Source organism: Pleuronectes platessa, chromosome 5, assembly GCF_947347685.1.
Source record: "Pleuronectes platessa chromosome 5, fPlePla1.1, whole genome shotgun sequence".
NCBI classification, from domain to species: Eukaryota; Metazoa; Chordata; class Actinopteri; order Pleuronectiformes; family Pleuronectidae; genus Pleuronectes; species Pleuronectes platessa.
The window spans coordinates 1,056,981-1,078,699 of record NC_070630.1 but is presented as its reverse complement, the minus strand read 5'-3'; the positions used below and the strand labels follow the sequence as shown (position 1 = coordinate 1,078,699).

General features: G+C 46.3%; 1 protein-coding gene across 1 annotated transcript in view; it reads right to left on the bottom strand.

The window, feature by feature from the left end:
• Nucleotides 1–18,766: 18,766 nt before the first annotated feature.
• The window catches only part of si:ch211-137a8.2 (uncharacterized protein LOC777613 homolog), a 14,553-nt gene continuing 11,600 nt past the window's right edge, over nucleotides 18,767–21,719 (bottom strand). The window contains exons 12-13 of the mRNA XM_053423059.1: nucleotides 20,871–20,965; nucleotides 18,767–20,607 (exon numbers count right to left, since the gene is read on the bottom strand). Of these exons, the coding sequence (XP_053279034.1) occupies nucleotides 20,421–20,607; nucleotides 20,871–20,965 (282 nt within the window). The 3' untranslated portion in view covers nucleotides 18,767–20,420. The remainder of the gene's footprint in view (nucleotides 20,608–20,870; nucleotides 20,966–21,719) is intronic.

Genomic DNA, 21,719 nt, shown 5'->3' with positions numbered 1-21,719 from the left:
GGTCCATCTCTGCCTCAAGGTAATGTCATGGGGCAACTGGCAACATGTCCAATAAAAGTTGTGATATCATTCTGTTTGCATGGTCATGGTTGGCGACTGATGGTTTGAAACCCTGTGAACCCATACACCTGCTCGACAAGAGGCCTTTGAGCAACACACTGGACCAGGGAACCATTCAGGCCACTTCCTGTCTGTCTGCAGGGAGGTGAAGACATTAAACCTCTGAGCAGTCAGGAGAGTTTCACTGAGTTCTGCTCCAACGCATCAAAAAGTCCAGAAAGAGAAAAACCTGCAGCTGTACTTCAGCCTCAGTTCTGCTGAGTCGGACCGGTTTCTGCTCCACATCACCTCTGGGCCGTCTGCAGATCAGTGCATATGCTGCCCTAATGAGGCTCTGAGACGCACACACACACACACACACACACAGACACACACACTCACTCTACACTTCAGTTTGATCTCCATTCACTTGTTTTTCTCCTCAGTGATCACTTGATTCCTGAGGGACTGGAGAAAAGCTGAATCAGCAGCAGTGAGCTGGGGAAACTCCGCCCACACTACTACATGTCTTTATCTTCACGATGTCTGTCCACACACGTGTTTTGGCTCCGTCCACAGTCTCTGAGTTGTGTGTCTGTGGCGTCCTGCTCTTTGTGGACGGGTCTCACTGCTGGTGTGTGTTGACTCGGACGATTCAGGACGGACGTGAACATCTGGGGTGAACAATGTCTTGAGATTATTCCCACTCTGGTCCTGACTGGAACTTGAGCCTCCAACTCCAGCTCTGCAGAGAAAACTTCACACACACACACACACACACACACACACACACACACACACACACACACACACCTCCTCATTTACTCCCTCCATCATATTTTCTCCTCCTCACATCTCGTCTCACTGCTCTCCCTCCATCTCTCACCTATGACGCCTCCTCTCGTGCATTTCTCCATCGCTCATACACACTCACATGTATACGCACACACACACACACACACACACAAACACATTCACACACACACACGCACATGCACACACATACACATATGCAGATACATGCATACACACACACACAGCCCAATGTCGTCTGGATGTCACCAGACAGAGAGGTGTCTAGAGGGAGACTCCTCTGCCTCTGGTGACAGCAGTGATTGTGTGTGTGTGTGTGTGTGTGTGTGTGTGTGTGTGTGTGTGTGTGTGTGTGTGTGTGTGTGTGTGTGTGTGTGTGTGTGTATGTGTGTATGTGTTCGACACGGACAGAGGAACAAACAAACAACCGATGGAGAGCGACAGGGAAAAAACAACAGACAGATGGTTCGACAGAGGAGGAAATGAGACGGAGGACGAGCCAGACAGTGGCATAAAAAGAGAGAGAGAGAGAGAGAGAGAGAGAGAGAGAGAGAGAGAGAGAGAGAGAGAGAGAGAAAGTTTGCCTGAGGACAGAGCGACCAGCCTTGCTAAAGCAGGGGCTGATGGGTACTAAATAACAGTCATTGGGGTGTCAGACAGACAGACAGACAGAATGAGAGAGAGAGAGGGATAATGGAGCAGGACATGGATATGCATACACACACACACACACACACAGACACACACACTGTCCTGTCATCTTTCATTTATGAAAACTCCTCATGATTTGTGAACTCGTCCCGTCTCCCTCGAGATGAACAAACTCTTTGATTTTCACCATCAACCTGTTTCTTGAATAACGAAGCAGCTCATTTTGTAACATGCATGTCAGACACGTGTTCTGTTGTGTGTTCCTCTCCGGGGCCGACACATATCCCAGGATTCATTGTGCTCTGGTGACAAAGCTAACGGGCTAACGGCTGCTGAGCTGCTAACCATATGTCAACCATCATGTCATTTACTTTTCAATATTTGTGGACGTAAAGTTTGTACAGCTACATACAGAATGTGTGTGTGTGTGTGTGTGTGTGTGAATGTGTGTGTGTGTGTGTGTGTGTGTGTGTGTTTGTATGTGTGTGTGTCGTGAGGCTCTCAGCACTACCTGTCAAATTAATTTCCCGCTCTCCCATCCCAGTTGCTTATATCGCCTCAGCCAATCGAAATGCGGTTTGGAGCCCCCGTCTGCAGCAAGCCGCTCTGTGATTGGCTGAGGCGAGCGGGCTAAAAGCGGTGGAGTTTAGCCGGGATTAACTTCAATATCTAATCAATGTTGACTGGTGGAATAACAGAGAGGGAGAGAGATGTAGGGAGAGCGAGAGGGGGGAGAAAGAGAGACAGGATGGAGAAAAGAAGAGGAACAAGAGAGAGAGGACGAGAAGAGGAGAAGAAAACCTGTGAACGAGAGAATAAATCCGACATGAAGGGAAAGAGCATGAAAAAAGTGGGTTAGGGGGAGAGAGGGAGTCGAGGGGTGAAAAGAGGTAAGGGGGAGAAAAGAGGATGAAATGGAAGAGAGGAGAAGGAGTGAGAAGAAGAGAATGATGGTGAAGATGAGGAGGAGGAGAAGATGAACGAGGAAGAATGTAAGATGTGGTGGTTTGGATGGGAGGAGAGAGAGAAGAGGGATGAAAAGAAAGTGGATTAATAGTTGGGGAAGGAGGAGAGGAAGGAGGTGGGGGAGGAGGGAGAGTGAGGAAAAGGAGAAAATGGAAGCATGGACAGAGGAGAGGAAGAGGAGGAAAAAAAGGGATGGGGGAGGAAGGAGGAGTTAGAGGAGGGGCAGTTCTCTGATGCATGTCACCCCCCCACCCCCGAACCTCCCACAAGCCCCTATTCACATGAATTAAAGTGTGTGTGTGTGTGTGTGTGTGTGTGTGTGTGTGTGTGTGTGTGTGTGTGTGTGTGTGAGAGAGTTTGTGTGTGTGAGTGATGAGTCATACTTTTGTTTTGTGGCGGTCTTTAGCTCCAAAGAATGGTTGAGCACACACACACACACACACACACTCACACAAACAAACACACACACACTCACACACAAACACACACACACACAAACACACACACACACACACACACACACACACACACACACACAGTATGGTAATAGCAGGGAAATGAAGCGAAGAATGGAAAGTTGGAGACAGAGTGAAACAGAGAGTTTCATGAATATAGAAATATAGTATCTACGTTGATACTCTTTTATTATAATCTTTTTTATTGTGACCAATTATTATTGAAACTTTTAAAGTTTAACGATTAAGGAGGTACAGGATTGGTAGAGAGCGTGTATGGGCGGGGCCTTGATGCTTCACTACTGCACAGAATCTGACTGCCACTGACGTCTCTGGCACAAAATGGCTTCCGGAGAAGGCGGAGACGCGGTCTACCCGTCCCAGGATGAAGGCCACCGTTGCACCGTTACAATGCAATGCATGCTGGGATCGGTTGGACTGGGACGGATCCTGATGGAGCCTTTGTTTCCTCTGTGATGGAAGGACACATTTCTCTGCACCATCTGATGAGCCTCCGAACTCAACCTCACAGATCTAAAACCTCCTGGATCACACTTCCTCCTTCCACTTCACTTCCAGCCAATCACAACCATTCGTACAGGAAGCTGTGTAAATCACTGCGAACGCGTCCCACAGATAAACTCCTCCCCCGGCGAGGTTTGACTCTGTCGACTCTGCTTCACCAATAAAACTCAGTGAATAGAACTGAAGTGAGCGAGAGAGGTAACGACAGAGGGGGGGAAAAAGAGAGAGAGAGAGAGGGTGAAGTAATGTGCTGACACATCCTGTCTGATGGGACTGAGCGAGAGAGGCTGAAAGGTAGAGAGAGAGAGTCATCTTTTAACACCTCTCAGCGTCACACAGAGTGATGGTCTCTCTCTCTCTCTCTCTCTTTTACTTCATTTGGGTAACATCCCTCTCCACGCCACATTAATCTGTGTAATTAGGTTTGAGGCTCGTTTTGCCTCTTTCCTCTGCTCATCTCTTTTTCCTCCTCTGTCTTTCTATTCACACACACACACACACAAACACACACACACACACCCACACACACACCTTTCTTTCTATATCAACTCCATCATCTCTTTTTCTCTTCTAAACTTCAGTGGTGAGAACGACTCCAGAGTGTCCAGCCTCTGAATCAGAGACTCGTATTAACTGATCTCGTGTCAGTTTGAAAACTCTGTGTTTGTGTCTGAGTCTGAACAGAAACTGAGACTTTAGTAAACGAGGACGCAGACGTTCTCTTCCTGATTGGTTCTCATCAGTCACATGACTCGGCTGCCAGCGGTGAACCCCTATATGATCCAATCCCTGCTCATGGAATATCACACACCTGTCACATGACGTGTGTGTGTGATATTCCATGAGCCACGGTTTGGTTTCAGACTGAAAGGAAACAAGCTCTGATTGGCTGTGATGGAAACGTGACACCTGCATGGATTCACCATTTTTCACCCATTTCCTTTTTACAGTCTGATGATATTTGATATTTGAGTCAAACATGGTTCAGTTGGAGTTTGAAGAGACGAGTAAAAGTAAGATCTGTAACACAGCCACTGTTTTCTAATGTGAGGTCAAACTTTACATGAAACAGAAAACAAACAACATGTCTGTATGAACCAGTGTTTGTGTGAAAGTGTTTTTATCTCTGTCCTCTCTCTCTCTGCTGATTCATGGTCGAGCTGCAGGCGCTGACATGACAGTCAAGTCCTGTTGTGTTGATTTATCAGTGTGTGTGTGTTTGTTTATGTGAGTGTGTGTCCTTCCCTAAACATGAAAACCTGGGTCAGATGCAGTTTTGTGTGTTTCTCATTTAAACCATTTAAGGAAACATATTGTGCTCATATTCAGGTTATTGATTTTAATGAGTGTTATGAGTGTGAAGTGTTTTCATGATCTAATGTTCAGGAAACACGTGTGTGTCCTCAGACGGGTCATCGCTGCAGCTCCTCTCTTCAGCCTCTTGGTCTCAGCTCCCGTCTCCTTCTGGACTTTGAGCCTTTGAGTTCTATAAAGAGTCGATGGTCTGTCCATCCATCCATCCATCCATCCGTCTATCTGTCCATCCATCCATCCGTCTATCTGTCCATCCATCCATCCGTCTATCTGTCTATCCAACAGTCCGTCTATCTGTCCATCCATCCATCCGTCTATCTGTCCATCCATCCATCCGTCTATCTGTCCATCCATCCATCGGTCCATCCATCCATCCATCCATCCGTCTATCTGTCCATCCATCCATCGGTCCATCCGTCTCTCTGTCCATCCATTCATCGGTCCATCCATCCATCCGTCTATCTGTCCATCCATCCATCGGTCCATCCATCCATCCATCCATCCGTCTATCTGTCCATCCATCCATCGGTCCATCCGTCTATCTGTCCATCCATCCATCGGTCCATCCATCCATCGGTCCATCCATCCATCCATCCGTCTCTCTGTCCATCCATTCATCGGTCCATCCATCCATCCGTCTATCTGTCCATCCATCCATCGGTCCATCCATCCATCCATCCATCCGTCTATCTGTCCATCCATCCATCGGTCCATCCGTCTCTCTGTCCATCCATTCATCGGTCCATCCATCCATCCGTCTATCTGTCCATCCATCCATCTATCCATCCGTCCATCTGTCCATCCGACCATCCGTCTAACTGTCCATCCATCCATCTCCTAGACGTCCCTCTCCCTCTTCACACTTTCCAGCTCTTCCTGGTTGATCCAGAGGCGTTCAGGCGCAGTGGGATCTGTCCCTCCAGTGAGTTCTGGTTTGACCCGTGGGCCTCCTCCCAGTTGAGCGTGCCCAGTAGAACCCAGGAGACGTCCTGACCAGATGCCTGAACCCTCTCAACTGTCCCCTGTAGATGCTCTGGATGCCTCAACTCCTCCCGTCTCTAAGACTGATCTCCGACACCTGACGGAGAAACTCCTTTCACCTGCTCTGGGTCCTGACCTCGTTCTTCAGGTCACTACCAGAGACCACAGGGGGAGGGGGGGGGGGGGGGGGGGGGAGACAGAAGAGAAGACAGAGACACTTCACTCATCATGACCGACAGCGTGTGGGCTCGAGTTTATATGTTCATGAGTCAAGTTACAGGATTTGTTCCATGTGTTCCCCCGACACAGAGCGGCTGAGGAACCGACTCTCTCTCTCTCTCTCTCTCTCTCTCTCTCTCTCTCTCTTTGCTGCGACGAAGCATTCCCTCGCTTCACCCGTCCCCTCGCTCCCTCACTCCCTCGCTTCACCCGTCCCCTCGCTCCCTCGCTCCCTCGCTCCCTCGCTCGCTCGTTAATCCCATTATGTGTAGCAACGAGCTGTCAGTCTCAATCAGTGTTGTTGTCATGCCAACATCCCGCCACGGGCTGGCCTGTGGGCTCCCGGCCAATGGGAACCCTCCCTGCTGATTAGCCAGCGGTGATCTCGTTAGGTGGCCCCACCCACTCCGGTAGAGCTAGATGAGGGCGGGGGGGGGATACGCAAAAAAAGAGCAGAGGGATTTCTCCAGCTGATGCAACACAACTTCTTGGCCACGGTGGAAACCAGCAGCAGGAAGTCGGAAACCAGTTCTTCTGCTGGTTTCCATCCTGGTGATCTGGAGGGGCCGGATGTGAGGACGCTAATGTCTGATGCACCGGACCCCCCCCCCCCCCGGGAAAAGTCTGGAAAACGCCCGAGTGATTCCGACGTGTGTCCGAACTCCCCCCCTCCTCCACCAACACCTACTGGCCTATAAAGGCTCTTCTATGTAGTGAGCTCATCTGAGGGGGGGGAGGGGGGGGGGGGGTGTAGTAGTAGTAGTAGTAGTAGTAGTAGTAGTAGTGAGGGGGGGGATTTCTTAAGTAAATTTTAATCTGAACCGTTTAACACCTATGCAGGCTTAGCCAGAGCAAATTACCATAATGCATGTTTAGGTGTAACCTCTGCTCCTGCTGATAACTTGACCCCTCAACTATGCTCGACCTTTGACCTCTTCCACCAACCAGGTCAGCTGCTTTGACCCCGTCACAGCGTTTGTCCTCTTTCACCACCTGTCACTTCTTTAACTGACCAGCGCTTCCACCGAACCACTTCCTGTTCCTGAGCCAATCATGAGCTCATTTCCTGAAAACAGATTCTAAATCACACCGTGAGTTAAAAAAATCAATCATTGTAAGTTATGAGTTTGAGGTTATTAAAAAAATATTACTATGATATCACTGGATGATGCATCAAAATCATGATTTATTGCCTTTCATATAAATCATATATTTGACGATTTTTTAAAGTTGTCATCCAAAGAAGTTTTATATTCATAAACTTTGTTCTCAATAGACGACAAGTTCGTCACAAAGAATAACGGTGAATATTTGAAATGTGTTAAATATAAGATTGAAGCTTCTTGGTGGGAGAAGTTCAAGTTTACATCTGTGTCTGTGGAGACGGGTTCTTCAGCGAACACAGAGTTTCCCAAAGTGTTCTGCCTCCAAACCTCCGAGGTCCAACCCCGGAGCTGAAGGTCCAACCCCAGAGCTGAAGGTCCAACCCCAGAGCTGAAGGTCCAACCCCAGAGCTGAAGGTCCAACCCCAGAGCTGAAGGTCCAACCCCGGAGCTGAAGGTCCAACCCCAGAGCTGAAGGTCCAACCCCAGAGCTGAAGGTCCAACCCCAGAGCTGAAGGTCCAACTCCAGAGCTGAAGGTCCAACCCAAGAGCAGAAGGCCCAACCCCAGAGCTGAAGGTCCAACCCCAGAGCTGAAGGTCCAACCCCAGAGCTCAAGGTCCAACCCCAGAGCTGAAGGTCCAACCCCAGAGCTGAAGGTCCAACCCCAAAGCTGAAGGTCAAACCCCAGAGCTGAAGGTCCAACCCCAAAGCTGAAGGTCCAACCCCAAAGCTGAAGGTCAAACCCCAGAGCTGAAGGTCCAACCCCAAAGCTGAAGGTCCAACCCCAGAGCTGAAGGTCCAACCCCAGAGCTCAAGGCCCAACCCCAGAGCTGAAGGTCCAACCCCAGAGCTGAAGGTCCAACCCCAGAGCCGAAGGTCCAACCCCAGAGCCGAAGGTCCAATCCGAGAGCTGAAGGTCCAACCCCAGAGCTGAAGGTCCAACCCCAGAGCTGAAGGTCCAACCCCAGAGCTGAAGGTCAAACCCCAGAGCTGAAGGTTCAACCCCAGAGCTGAAGAAGAGGAGCCGTACACGTAGAAGACGAAGACGTCATCTTAGAAAGACGAGGAGATTCCAGAGCTTCTGGTGATGAGAGTCTTGACAATCTGCTGCTGCCTCACAGGAGAAACTCCAGAACATGTCCAGACACTGTTTTACAGACATGTGTTTGAGTTCACGTCTGAACACGGCTCAACACCTAACCCTAACCCTGATATAATGAACACATGTGGTTAAAGAACAGTTTCCTGTGACACCTTCTCCTGTAGAGACGTTTATATTCATCCACGTGTGTGTGTGTGTGGGGGGGGGGGGGGGGTCAATGGCTGAACTCCATGACACTATAAATGGATCTGGCTGCGTTCAGCCTGGCAGAGGACTGAGGGATGGACAGGAACCAACAACCCTCTGTACAGGTTTCACACGACTTCAGGTCCTGTGTGAACCTGAGCTCACAGGCTTCATGTTCTCCTCTTCGGGGTCGGGAGAGGAGGAGTTTGTAAAGTTTACATAAAAGTGAAACTTCACCACTGAGAGTGTCTCTTCCTGGAAATAAAGAACAAAGCCTGAAGTACACAGCGGTGAAGGAACCTCTGATCACAGGGAGTTCTCTTTTTCATATATCACATGTCATGACATAGAGACGTCACAATGGGTCAACTGTAAATACGTTTTCCAACCATAAATATATAATATATATGTAAATACATTAATCTGTTCATAATTAATCTGAGCTTCGCGCTCTGAGCATGACGTCAGAGGAGAACGGCCGCCTGGTGAATATGGTTGATTGGTCAACAGTGTCACACTGTCCAGGTGCATGCTGGGAACAGCTCCACCTCCTGCCGCTGCGAGGAGCAGGGACTGATGGACGAATCACTGCCTCCTCATTCACTGCCGTAGTGTCCTTTAGCAAGTGGACTAACCCCGGATGACTCTGTTTGGCAGATGCAGACGTTGTTGTGGTTGTGCTCAGTGTAAACAGTGTGTTGGTTTGCCAACAGGCTGCAGCCTCTGATCTGCTGGCAGTGAACACGGCCCTGGTGGACTCCAGGAGGACTCACACAACACCGCGATACAGACACACAACTCACAACCTTCAGCAGCGTTTGAACAAATCTGCTTCTTTAGGGTGAATCACAACTTTGAGCCTGAGCCAGAACCTGCTGCACTTCTCTGAGTGTCTTGGTTGTTATTGACTTTTATCACTGACAGGAATCTTTATTAGAAATGAAACTGCACAGTCAACAAATTCCAACATTAAACGAAAACTCTCGAGCTTTTCACTCCTGAGGCTGAAGCTTTGTGTTTGTTCCATAGTTTCATCTGATCTGGTTGTTCTGGTGCACGTCCTGTCATCATCACCTACCTGGGCGGAGTCTATCTGTACTTGACTCTGATTGGTTGGTAGACGTCTGACGTTCTTTCCTCTTGGTTTTCTGTGATTTTAAAGTTTTGTCAGTTAAAATAAGGGGCGTGTAAGCCAGAATCAATGAACCGACATCCTATATGTGATAAAAAGCAGTTGACCAATCACAGCAGAGTGGGCGGGGCTTAAAGAGACAGCAGCTAAAACCAAGTGTTTGAGACGGAGGCTGAAAAGAGGAGCAGCAGCGATGGACAGTCTGAGGAGAGAGATTCTGAACAATAGAGCATGAAAACATTTTACAGTCATATCCCTTTTGAAACTGACGCTCGTGGCCTGTACAGTGCCTTGCATAAGTATTCACCCCCCTTGGACTTTTTCCCATTATGTACTGTTACTAACTGGAATTCAAATAGACTTAAATAAACTTTTTCCCGTTTGATCAACAAAACATGCATAGTACTTTGGAGGTGCAAAATAAATTTTATTGTGACACAAACAATAATGAGAACAAAAAAGTTGACATCTGTTGGGTGCATAAGTATTCACCCCCCTGTGTCAATACTTGGTAGAACCCCCTTTCGCTGCAATTACAGCTGCAAGTCTTTTGGGGTATGTCTCTACCGGCTTTGCACATCTAGAGATGGAAAGGTTTGTCCATTCTTCTTGGCAAAAAAGATGAAGCTCAGTCAGATTGGATGGAGACCGTCTGTGAACCGCAATCTTCAAGTCTTGCCATAGATTCTCTATTGGATTGAGGTCTGGGCTTTGACTGGGCCATTTTAAGACATTAACATTCTTTAATCCAAACCATTCCTTTGTAGCTCTGGCTGTATGTTTAGGGTCATTGTCCTGCTGGAAGATGAACCTCCGCCCCAGTCTCAAGTCTTTTGCAGACTGCATCAGATTTTCTTCAAGGATTTCCCTGTATTTGGCTCCATCCATCTTTCCCTCTATTCTGACCAGTTTCCCTGTACCTGCTGAAGAGAAGCATCCCCACAGCATGATGCTACCACCACCATGTTTCACTGTTGGGATGGTGTGCTCAGGGTGATGGGCAGTGTTGGGTTTTCGCCACACATAGCGTTTTGCATTGAGGCCAAAAAGTTCAATTTTGGTCTCATCTGACCAGAGCACCTTCTTCCACATGTTTGCTGTGTCTCCCACATGGCTTCTGGCAAACTCCAAACGGGATATTTTATGGATCCCTTTCAACAATGGCTTTCTTCTTGCCACTCTTCCATAAAGGCCAGATTTGTGGAGTAGACGACTAATAGTTGTCCTGTGGACAGATTCTCCCACCTCAGCTGTGGATCTCTGCAACTCCTCCAGAGTAACCATGGGCCTCCTGGTTGCTTCTCTGATTCATTTTCTCCTTGTCCGACTCTTCAGTTTGGGTGGACGGCCTCCTCTTGGTAGGTTTGCGGTTGTGCCATATTCTTTCCATTTTCTTATGATGGATTTTATGGTGCTCAGAGAGATGTTCAAAGCTCTGGATATTTTTTTATAACCTAACCCTGCTTCATATTTCTCCACAACTTTATCCCTGACCTGTTTGGTGAGCTCCTTGGTCTTCATGATGCTGTTTGTTCAGTAATGATCTCCAACAAACTCTGAGTCCGTCACAGAACAGGTGTATTTATACTGAGATTAAATTGCAGACAGGTGGACCCTATTTACTAATTATGTGACTTGCAAATGTGACTTGTGAATGCAATTGGTCGCACCAGATCTTTGTTAGGGGTTTCACAGTAAAGGGGGTGAATACATATGCACTCAACACTTTTCAGATTTTTATTTGTAAATAATTGTGAAATCCATGTAATATTTCCCCCCACTTCCAAATGATGCACTATTTTGTGTGGGTCCATTACATAAACTCACGATGAAATAAATTTTAATCTGTGGTTATACCACGACAAAATGTAGAAAAGTCCAAAGGGGGTGAATACTTATGCAAGGCACTGTAAGTGTTGCGACTGGACGGAGCCACAGGTTTGATTCCCTGCAGCCGAGAGCGTTTCAAAGTGACCGGTCCGCCGCTCGCAGACACTGATCAGAAATCCTGCTTCACTGCTTCAGACTGAGATTCATTCCTCACTGAGGCTCCAGCTCTGACTGAGATCTGTCCCAGAGAGTGAGCAGCACACACACACAGACACACACACAGACACACACACTCACACAGCCTAAATCACTGAGCCTGAGCTCTATATTCCACTCAACTGGGACAGTGAGGTCTTAACTAGCGTGGCCTAAAAACACTGTTTCCTCCACATTTCTCTTTCCTTCTCACCATGAGCTGAGCTGCAGGATCTGACAAGAGGCTGCTGTGTGTGTGTGTGTGTGTGTGTGTGTGTGTGTGTGTGTGTGTGTGTGTGTGTGTGTGTGTGTGCATGTTGATGACGTGCATGCATGTTGCTCTTCATCCTCCTTCTGATGAAGAGTCGACATTTAAAGCAACTATTTCAATTTAAAATATCAGATTTAAAAACAGTGACACTGACTTTACACTAAGACTGTGAATAAAGATGGACGACCCGAAAGCTTACAGATCATTTTAATATCATTAATTATATATCATCATTTTACAAATCATGTAATAAAATGAAGCATTGTGTGTTATAGCTACACACAACACACTATTTTCATGCTGGATGTTAAAGTATGTGAGTGGGGACAGTCCCTGGTGTGAGCATGTGTGTGTGTGTGTGTGTGTGTGTGTGTGTGTGTGTGTAAATGTGTGGTGTCCCTGGAGTGCACTCCACAAGTCAATAGAGAGCATAATGTTGTGAGTTTACCCAGAATGCTCCAGGGGATCGGCGCTCGAGTGAGCTCATTGTGGTTTGAGCGTCGTACTGAGTGGACACTTGGGACGAGCTTCATGAAGAGAGAGAGTGTGTTTGTTTGACCTCTGACCCGTGATCCCACAGCTGGAGATTCGCCAGTTAAAAATATAAATGGGTCCAGCAGCTCTGAAACTCTGGAGTCGTGTGGACGTGTGGAAGTCTTTCACCGACTCATCCCACGTCCTTCCACCACGTCTCATAGCAAACTGTTGGGTCGTGTTTTAGTAAACCTGCAAACTACCAGACGACCATCGTCCTGCAGCAGAAACCAATAAGAGCTGCAGCAGAAACCAGTAAGAGCAGAAACCAGTAAGAGCTGCAGAAGAAACCAGTAAGAGCTGCAGAAGAAACCAGTAAGAGCTGCAGCAGAAACCAGTAAGAGCAGAAACCAGTAAGAGCTGCAGAAGAAACCAGTAAGAGCTGCAGCAGAAACCAGTCAGAGCACAAACCAGTCAGAGCTGCAGCAGCTTCATGTTGTTGTTGGTGAATGAAATGAACTGATTCAAATCAGAGGTGATATGAATGAATGTGATTTGAATGAATCTGATTAAAATGATTAAATGAAGGATCCAGTGATTTGATGGATTGAAGCTGATTTGATTGACAAGCTCGTTAAAATATGAAAACTTCATTTTCTCCGTTTCATTGTTAAAAAAAACTGAACTGAACGAGTCAGGACATGAAGCCTCGAGGGGACAGACACAACCAGAGGACATGAGATGTGTGTTACTGGTGACAGGAGGATAAAGAGTCTGTAGATGTGTCCTGTGTCCTGTGTCCTGTGTCCTGTGTCCTGGGTCCTGTGCCCTGTGCCCTGTGTCCTGTGCCCTGTGTCCTGTGTCCTGGGTCCTGGGTCCTGTGCCCTGTGCCCTGTGTCCTGTGCCCTGTGTCCTGTGTCCTGTGTCCTGTGTCCTGTGTCCTGTGCCCTGTGCCCTGTGCCCTGTGTCCTGTGCCCTGTGTCCTGTGTCCTGTGTCCTGTGTCCTGTGTCCTGTGTCCTGTGCCCTGTGTCCTGTGCCCTGTGTCCTGTGTCCTGTGTCCTGTGTCCTGTGTCCTGGGTCCTGTGTCCTGGGTCCTGGGTCCTGTGCCCTGTGTCCTGTGTCCTGTGTCCTGTGTCCTGTGTCCTGTGCCCTGTGTCCTGTGTCCTGTGTCCTGTGTCCTGGGTCCTGTCTCCTGGGTCCTGGGTCCTGTGTCCTGTGTCCTGTGTCCTGTGTCCTGTGTACTTTTCCCTGTGTCCTGTGTCCTGTGTCCTGTGTCCTGGGTCCTGGGTCCTGGGTCCTGTGTCCTGTGTCCTGTGTCCTGTGTCCTGTGTCCTGTGTCCTGGGTCCCGGGTCCTGTGTCCTGTGTCCTTTTCCCTGTGTCCTGTGTCCTGGGTCCTGTGTCCTGTGTCCTGTGTCCTGTGTCCTGGGTCCCGGGTCCTGTGTCCTGTGTCCTGTTTCCTGTGTCCTGTGTCCTTTGTCCTTTGTCCTTTGCCCTGTGTCCTGTGCCCTGTGTCCTGTGTCCTGGGTCCTGTGTCCTGGGTGGGGAGACAGTGCTGTGTCCTCATTTGTCTCCCTGTGTGTTATCAGTCAGTCTGTCTTTGTGTCTTTAATCTGTTTGTCTCAGACGAGGCTGCAGCTCTGTTATCTGAGGAAACACTGAAGTCTGCCAAGATCCATTCTGGGTAAGATGCCTATAAAGATTATATATATATCACTTTACATTTCAGAGACACGTCAGCTTCCTGACACACACACACACACACACACACACACACACACACACACTTGTACCTCTGCTATCCTTGTGAGGACTTTGACATTAAAGCTCTAAACTCCAACACAAACCCTCTGAGCTTTGAAACTGAGTCTGAGACTCAGACTGATGGAGACCGGCCAGAGTGGTCCTCAGAAACACACACGTGAACACACACTCTTCACAAGCTTCCTGTCCTGGCTGTGTGTGTGTGTGTGTGTGTGTGTGTGTGTGTGTGTGTGTGTTTGTTGACTTGGCTGTGAACCAGAAAACTGTCACTGCTGGCTCTCTTCCAAAGTCATTAGCCAGAGGAACATCCTGACTTTATCCTGTACACACACACACACACACACACACACACACACACACACACACACACACCTGTCCAATCCAACAGATGGGTGTAGATAATGCTGTGTTAATTGGTGTGTTTATGGCCACAGGACTATAATTAGCCCGCTGGTGGATGCTTCTATCTTAAAGCTCCAGGATAGAGCTGCTGGTGGTGCTGTGAGGGATCTGAACCTCCAACCTCACTAATGTTAGCTCGGCCTCTGGCTCGGTGGCGCAGGGCGGCCGGGCCACAGCTCGGTGTCACACAGTCCCCCCCCCCCCCCCCCCCCCCACCCGCTCAGTCTCCCCCCCCCCCCCCCCCCCCCCCCCACCCGCTCAGTCCCCGGGGGCCTGAAACCCTCTTCTCTGAGTCGTCTCAAGCCGTTTTCACTGCTGCACTCTGGGTAAAATGGACCCTGGTCCCTTTTCCACGGCTTCTCACACGAGCGTAGGAACAACACAATGAAAGAGACGCTACACAACACGAGAGCAACAACGATGGAAGTGAGCGACAACACATCGAGCAGCCGCTGGTGGAAATGTGATGCTCGTGTATTAGAAGAGTTACGGTAGAAAGCACCTGTACATTAGTTATAGCTTCATTCTTCTCTCTCTGTATTTATTCCTGTTAATAATATATGACCTGGTCTCTCTTTCATATTAATAAATCCCCTGTTATAAAGATTTGATATGCTCAGTATTAAATGTATTTCGTTACTTTTGGCTGTGGCCTTCATACGAGCTTTATACTTCCACATATACTTAAATATTCCATTATGTATTTTCTATCTATGTATCTAAACCCCTCAGATAAAGGATCATCTCCTTCTGATCTTCACAGTTGAACTCAGCGCAGGAGATTATTATTTTCTTCATCCTGTTTGAATTGATCTAAAACCATAATATTAAAAACATTAATTATTTTTGCCTCTGGCTCATCACGTTGTTCAGTAGTGATGACGTCAGCACATTTATTCTCATAAGTCCGATAAAAGTTCATATCCCAAATAACTTAAAGATTAAAAAAAAAAAAATGTTCATGTTTCTATGTCTATAGAAATACTTTGGATCGATGTCTTTTATGTTTTTATTGATATATAAACGTCAGATATATGTCAGATGTTTGTATTCATGTATTTCTAACAGTCTCTGTACTTTTATCATTTTATTTGGTTTCCTGACCGACAGAAGCTTTCAGCCAACACCCGAAGATTCTCCAGGAAATGACATCACAGGAAGTAAAAAATACCAACGTAGGTTATGGAGACACATTAAAATACAAACACATGTTGTTAACTATGAAACGCTGTGACACAAGATTTTAAATCTATGAAGAACTGATCTGCAGAAACAATTACACATGAGAATAAACCCGTCTATGAAAATCTCGACCTTGTGATGAAACGATATTAAAGCGATGATGTAAGAACGTAGAACGACACATGACAGGAGAAGGAGTGTGTGAGGGTTTCATTCAGGAAGAGAAAAGATGGCAGCCCCGCCGGGTCATTAGCTCTAGAGATCAGGGAGTGTGTGTCCAGCCTGGAGACACACACTGACTATCTGAACCACAACAAACACACACACACACACACGTGAACACACAGCTCATTTAACCCGTGCACACTCAGAAGCAGGAGGGAGACACAAAACAAACCTGTGTGCGTTTACCACTTAATAGAATAACTCCATTACATCTCAATTAAATCAAAAGCATGTTTCTGTCTGACATCCACTCTCTTCATATCTCAAACCTCTGTGTGCAGCTGGAGTGAGATTCACCCGGAGCTCAATTCAACCAGAGCAGTGAAGTGACTCAGAGACGATTCTCCTCTTCACGTTGTTCTGAGAAAGTGTTTTTTTATCCTGATGAACCAGATCTTTATTAGATCAGGTCCCAGATACCAACATGTTCAGCTCTGGTTTCCAGTCGCTGCAGTTTGAGTCAATGTGCTTTGTGTGAGAGACACACACAGCTGATCTCCATCGCACAACAACTCAGTGTGTTCTCCAGTAACACACAAATATCTGAGATTCCTCCACACAGCAGCTCCAGAGCTGGAATCTGAACCGGTTCCCTCTGGTTCTTCTCTTCATGGATCCAGTCTGTGTGAAGGTTCTATAACCACTTGTTATATTTATCAGATTCTGCAGATTCACAACTCAAACCAGAAAGATGTGCATACAGGAGCCGGGACATTAACTCACAGCGTTAATCTGACTCCAGGTCTGTTTCCACGCACGGCTCCAGACTTCTAATTCAGCTGGTTAAGCCTATTTGTTGATGTAACCGTCACCAGACCAGTAAACAAGTGGAGACAGGAAGTCACTGAGGACGTCCGGGCGGGACAACCTGCCTTCACCAGAAGTTACACACACAAATATGAATTATTGAGCTGAGGGTCGAGTGAAAGAAGAAGAAGATGAGAAGTTGTATCAGTTGTTTTCATGTTGATTCAGAGACGATTGATTCATCACATGGAACCGACTCGGCTGACCTCCACGACCTCGTGACCTCGTGACCTCCGCTCCACCAGAAGAAGATTCACTCACAGCTTCTCGTTCTGATTCTCTTCTCTGCACGAGGTGAAAAGTCCATCGCAGATTCCTCAGCTAACACGAAATGATTCGCCCTCTAACCGAGTTTCAGGCCTTTACTCGTTTGTGGGAAACAATCGCTTCCATTCATCCGCCCAATGATGACCCCCCCCCCCCCACCACCACCATCATCACCACCACCATCACCATCACAGCCTGAAAATTCCAACACACAACATCCATACCACACAACGCACAGATCTAAAAGGGGAATCCGGCGCATTGAGGCGCAGCGACACAAACAGGAAGTGAGGACGTGTCTGAGGAAAAAATAAAATCTATGAGATTTAGATTTTAACACGTTAATCATTGTTGTTCTTCACGTTATTGTTCTTTTTCCTAAATGAGCAGATATAATCATCATTTATGTCCCAGATGCAGACATAGATGATGAAGCATACACACACACAAACACACACACACACACACACACACACACACACGCAACTAAGAGAACAATCGCAGTTTCACAAATATGAGAATATTTATCAGTGGAGTCATTCTGCTTACATTCAACAAGAATGTACAGTAACACACACTCACAGACACACACACACACACACAGTGTCTTCATGTCTTCAGAGGACATTTTAAAGACTATAGTTGATTCCTTGTGTGTCTGTGAGAGTCCGTGTCCGGAGGCTTCATGTTGTGTGATTGTGTGTCTGGAACATTCCTGTGAACACGATATCCTCAGATATGCTTTGAGGGAATTTCTTCAAATTGGTCACAAATAATAACTCGGCCTCAGGAGTTAACTGATTAGATTTTGGTGGTCAAAGGTCAAAGGTTAAGGTCACGTGACCTCACAAAGCACATTTGTTATCGTGTGAAGCTGATGAAATGTAAATGAGCTCGTGCTGAGTGTGGAGGAAAGTCACTTTCTCTCTTCTGTTGTTTCTTTACGTCTGAAACTGAAAAGTTCTGTGAAATTATCATTATTGTGTTTTTTACTGTTAATTCTACAGTTGTCTCACATCTTGAGGTTTTACCCACATGGTGTTTTCTTATTAAATGTGTCACATGTTCCATAGTTTTACAGCTTATAGTTTAATTATGAAATGTTAGTTAATTTAAATTTGATTGTCCTCTTTGCCGCCACAGCACAGAAACTGCCCCCCCCCCCCTTGTGGGACTAACACAATCATATCTTATGTAAACACACAGGTTTGAATTCAAGTACACACTCTATTTAAAAACACACTGATTGTGTTAGTTCCTGATTTAAAATAAAACTTTAAACTTTTACATGTTTAACATTTAAAAAATACCTTTCGTTAAATACGTTACACACATTAAACACACACACACACACACACACACACACACAGCTTGCACTGTTAATCCCTCTCTAAGTGTATTAGTCTCACTGATCGCAGTGACTCAGCGTTCTACAGACACGTGAGCGCAGCTCGAGACGCACAACTGAAATCTGCTGTAAGACAATACAAAACTATGAAACAGTCATGTACACACACACAGACACACACAAACAGACACATACACACACGTTGTCACATATCCGTTAAATGACACAACACTTTTTTTAAATGATGTTAACTTTATAAAATCTGTGAATGATAAAAACTGGTCACTTAGTTTCAAGAGAGACAAATATTAAATTCTAGTCTCTGTTGAACTCTTGTTCCTCAAGTTGTGAAGAATATAAATAAAAATAATAAAAACAAGAGACGATGACGAGTTGTTATGAGTCAATGAAGGAAAGTGAGAAATACATTCGCTCACATTCACAAACTCCAAATGATGTAGAAAACCTGAATGTTCAATTTATTTTATTAAATATCTTCAAACACATGTAAAAAAAACAAATACATATTCAGTTCATAACAACGTATTTGGTAAAACGATGGATGTGACGCTGCAGAAACTGAAGAGAAGCGTTTTTCTTTTCATGGATTTTCTTTCTGCTTCAGGTCGAAGTGATGGAACGTTGATGTGAACGTAGAACTACATCACATAGATCAGTCCTAATCCAGCCAATCCTGATACTGGTGTACGTCTCAGACTGATGTCAGATCAGCTGATCCGTTCAAAACACAACTCAACAACCTGCACTGTTTATTAACGTCACATTACAAAGTTCAAAAACTAAATGAAATGATCTAACACACACACACACACACACACACACACACACACACACACACACACACACACACACACACACACACACACACACACACACACACACACACACACACACACACACACACACACACACACACACACACACACACACACCCCTGTGAGTCATTTTATGAAGTGAATATAAAACTTGGTACAAAAACTTGTGATGATTAGTAAAGTGTCACGTTGGAGTGACGAGACATTGATCAGAAACTTCATCGTTCTGACCTGAAGGTAAACAAACAGTTAGTTGAAGAATCAGTTCACCACATGGACGACGTGACGGCTCCCAAACAAGAAGCCAAAAACCTTCTTAAGCTCCGCCTCCTCCATGTTAGCAGATGGGACATGGAACAAAGATCAAAAGTCGACCAAGTTTGTTAAAGTGTTTCTGATCAGTTTGGTGTGAATCAGTTATATGATGATATAAAAACAGGCTGAGACGTCCTGATTGACAGCTGACACTAACTCATGATTGACAGCTGAGACATGATGATTGACAGCTGACACTAACTCATGATTGACAGCTGAGACATGATGATTGACAGCTGACACTGACTCCTGATTGCACCGCGTTCGTATCCAAGATGTTTTGTTTTCATCGGGAGGAAGTGAAGCTGCATCTTTATTTACAGTCTGTGTTGTTGTTTTTTTCACACAATATCACTGATGTATACAAGTACATACTTCATATATATGAAGTACATAAGCTTCAGGATGTATTTAGTGTCCGTGGGACTTTAATGTAACCGGCTGTGACTTGTATTCATCTCTCACTGTTTCTCTAACGACTCTTTTCTCTCGACTTCACAGTGAATCCTTCAGACGACACAGATTAGATTTAAAAACAGTTTGAGTCTGAAGCTCCAGTAACGTGCTGCAGCCTCCGTCGAGTACACAAGTCTCTGATGGAGCGTTTTCCCTGACGCACAAAATGCATCATCACAGTCGACAGGTTCCTCCGGAGGGATTCAGCTACAGGAACACGCTCGTGGATTTTCTCTGCAGCGAAGAAGAAACTCTATAAATCCAGTTTGGTAGCAGGAGAATCCAAATGTTTTCATATTTAAAATCTTCAAAGACAAAGATCTTCTATCAGCTGCTGGAAGGAACAACAATCATTTGTATCTTTACCTCTTTAAAGATTTGACCAGTTCAGATGAGAGGAGGAGGATCTGAGCTGAGCTGCTGTCAATCAAACAATAACAAGTGAATATTTGAGTCTTTTCCACACATCCGGTCAAAAGTTCCACTGGACACGGTGAGGTTCAAACCCCTGACCTGTCGACCCCGAGGGGAAAGTGCTTGGTTCACACCCCCGAGCCGGTGTTCAGGTGGGGGGGGGCCCGTTGACATATCTCAGCACCATGTGGAAGCCACGCGGCGTCCGGTCGCTCCGGTGGCACGGAGAGTCCTGGAGGACCCAGGTGAGACCGGCCAGCAGGGCCAGAGCTGCAGCCAGGAGGAGGAAGAGGAGGGTCGGGGAGGAGGAGGAGGAGGAGGTGCTGGACGTCACTCTGTGGAGGAGGAGGAGGAGGAGGAGGAGGATCAAATGAAGGAGTGGAGTCGTGGGATGAGACCTGAACGGATCCTGAACTCATCACCACGCAGATTTTTAGAATTTGTTTTTAGAAACAAAAAGTTCTGTAATTTGGTTTCTGGGGGAATTCAAACCAGGTTCAGAGAAAGTTCCATTTGATTTAATAAATGTTTGTTTTCAGGGATGATCCTGATTCACTGTGTGTCCTCGTCTTGTGTGTGAGTGTTTGTGTTGTCTTACCTGAGTTTGGACAAACTGCGCTCGTCTTCTTCACAACAGGACGATTCTTCATCCGCCTGAAAAACAGAGTTCTGTTCATCATCAGGCTCACGATGAAAACAATAAATCAGTTTATGGTTCAGAAGTCACACGTCAAGCTAATAGCATGTTAGCTCTGGATCTGTTCTTCATCAATTAGTCATAACCTGAACATTTGTCTAATATTTTTTTACTTAACGATTGATTCATTTCTTTCCGATTTAATAACTCACGATTGAAACCATGCAGGAGTTGGTGACTCACACTTTCTATTTGATCTGCTCTGAACAGCATCTGTCTATGAATTTACTTTTAGCACAAAGTTGATTCAATCTGATAAATTTCCTCTAAAACATGATTTATATTCATATTCAACATTTAAATTCAGCCGTCTCTGATCTCCACTTAGAAGAGCTGTTTCTTAAATCTGGGTTTTCAGGTTAATTTCCCTCTCGACTGTGATAGAAACAAACTAAATGCTTCTGATCAGCAGACGCTGTGACCTCCGATTCGACCTTGAACAACTTCTCTTCTCCTCCTCGTCCGTCTTGGTTCATCTCCACTTCCTGTTCGTGGACGTCTCCTGAAAGACGGCGTGAGGAAGAGGAAACGAGAGGAGGAAGTGGGCTTCGTGTTTCACTCCTGGTTTTACGGCGACAGTTAAAGTGAAGCCAGAGCTCGACACAAATCAAGACTTTATGGATTCATCCGGTGGCCGCGGACCAGACGAGGAAGAGGAGGAGAAACAGACGCCCGGTAACAAGAGGGAGAAAGTGAAGGTCGATGAATCTCACACAGACAGAGACTCAGAAATCCATCTTTACTGGAGTG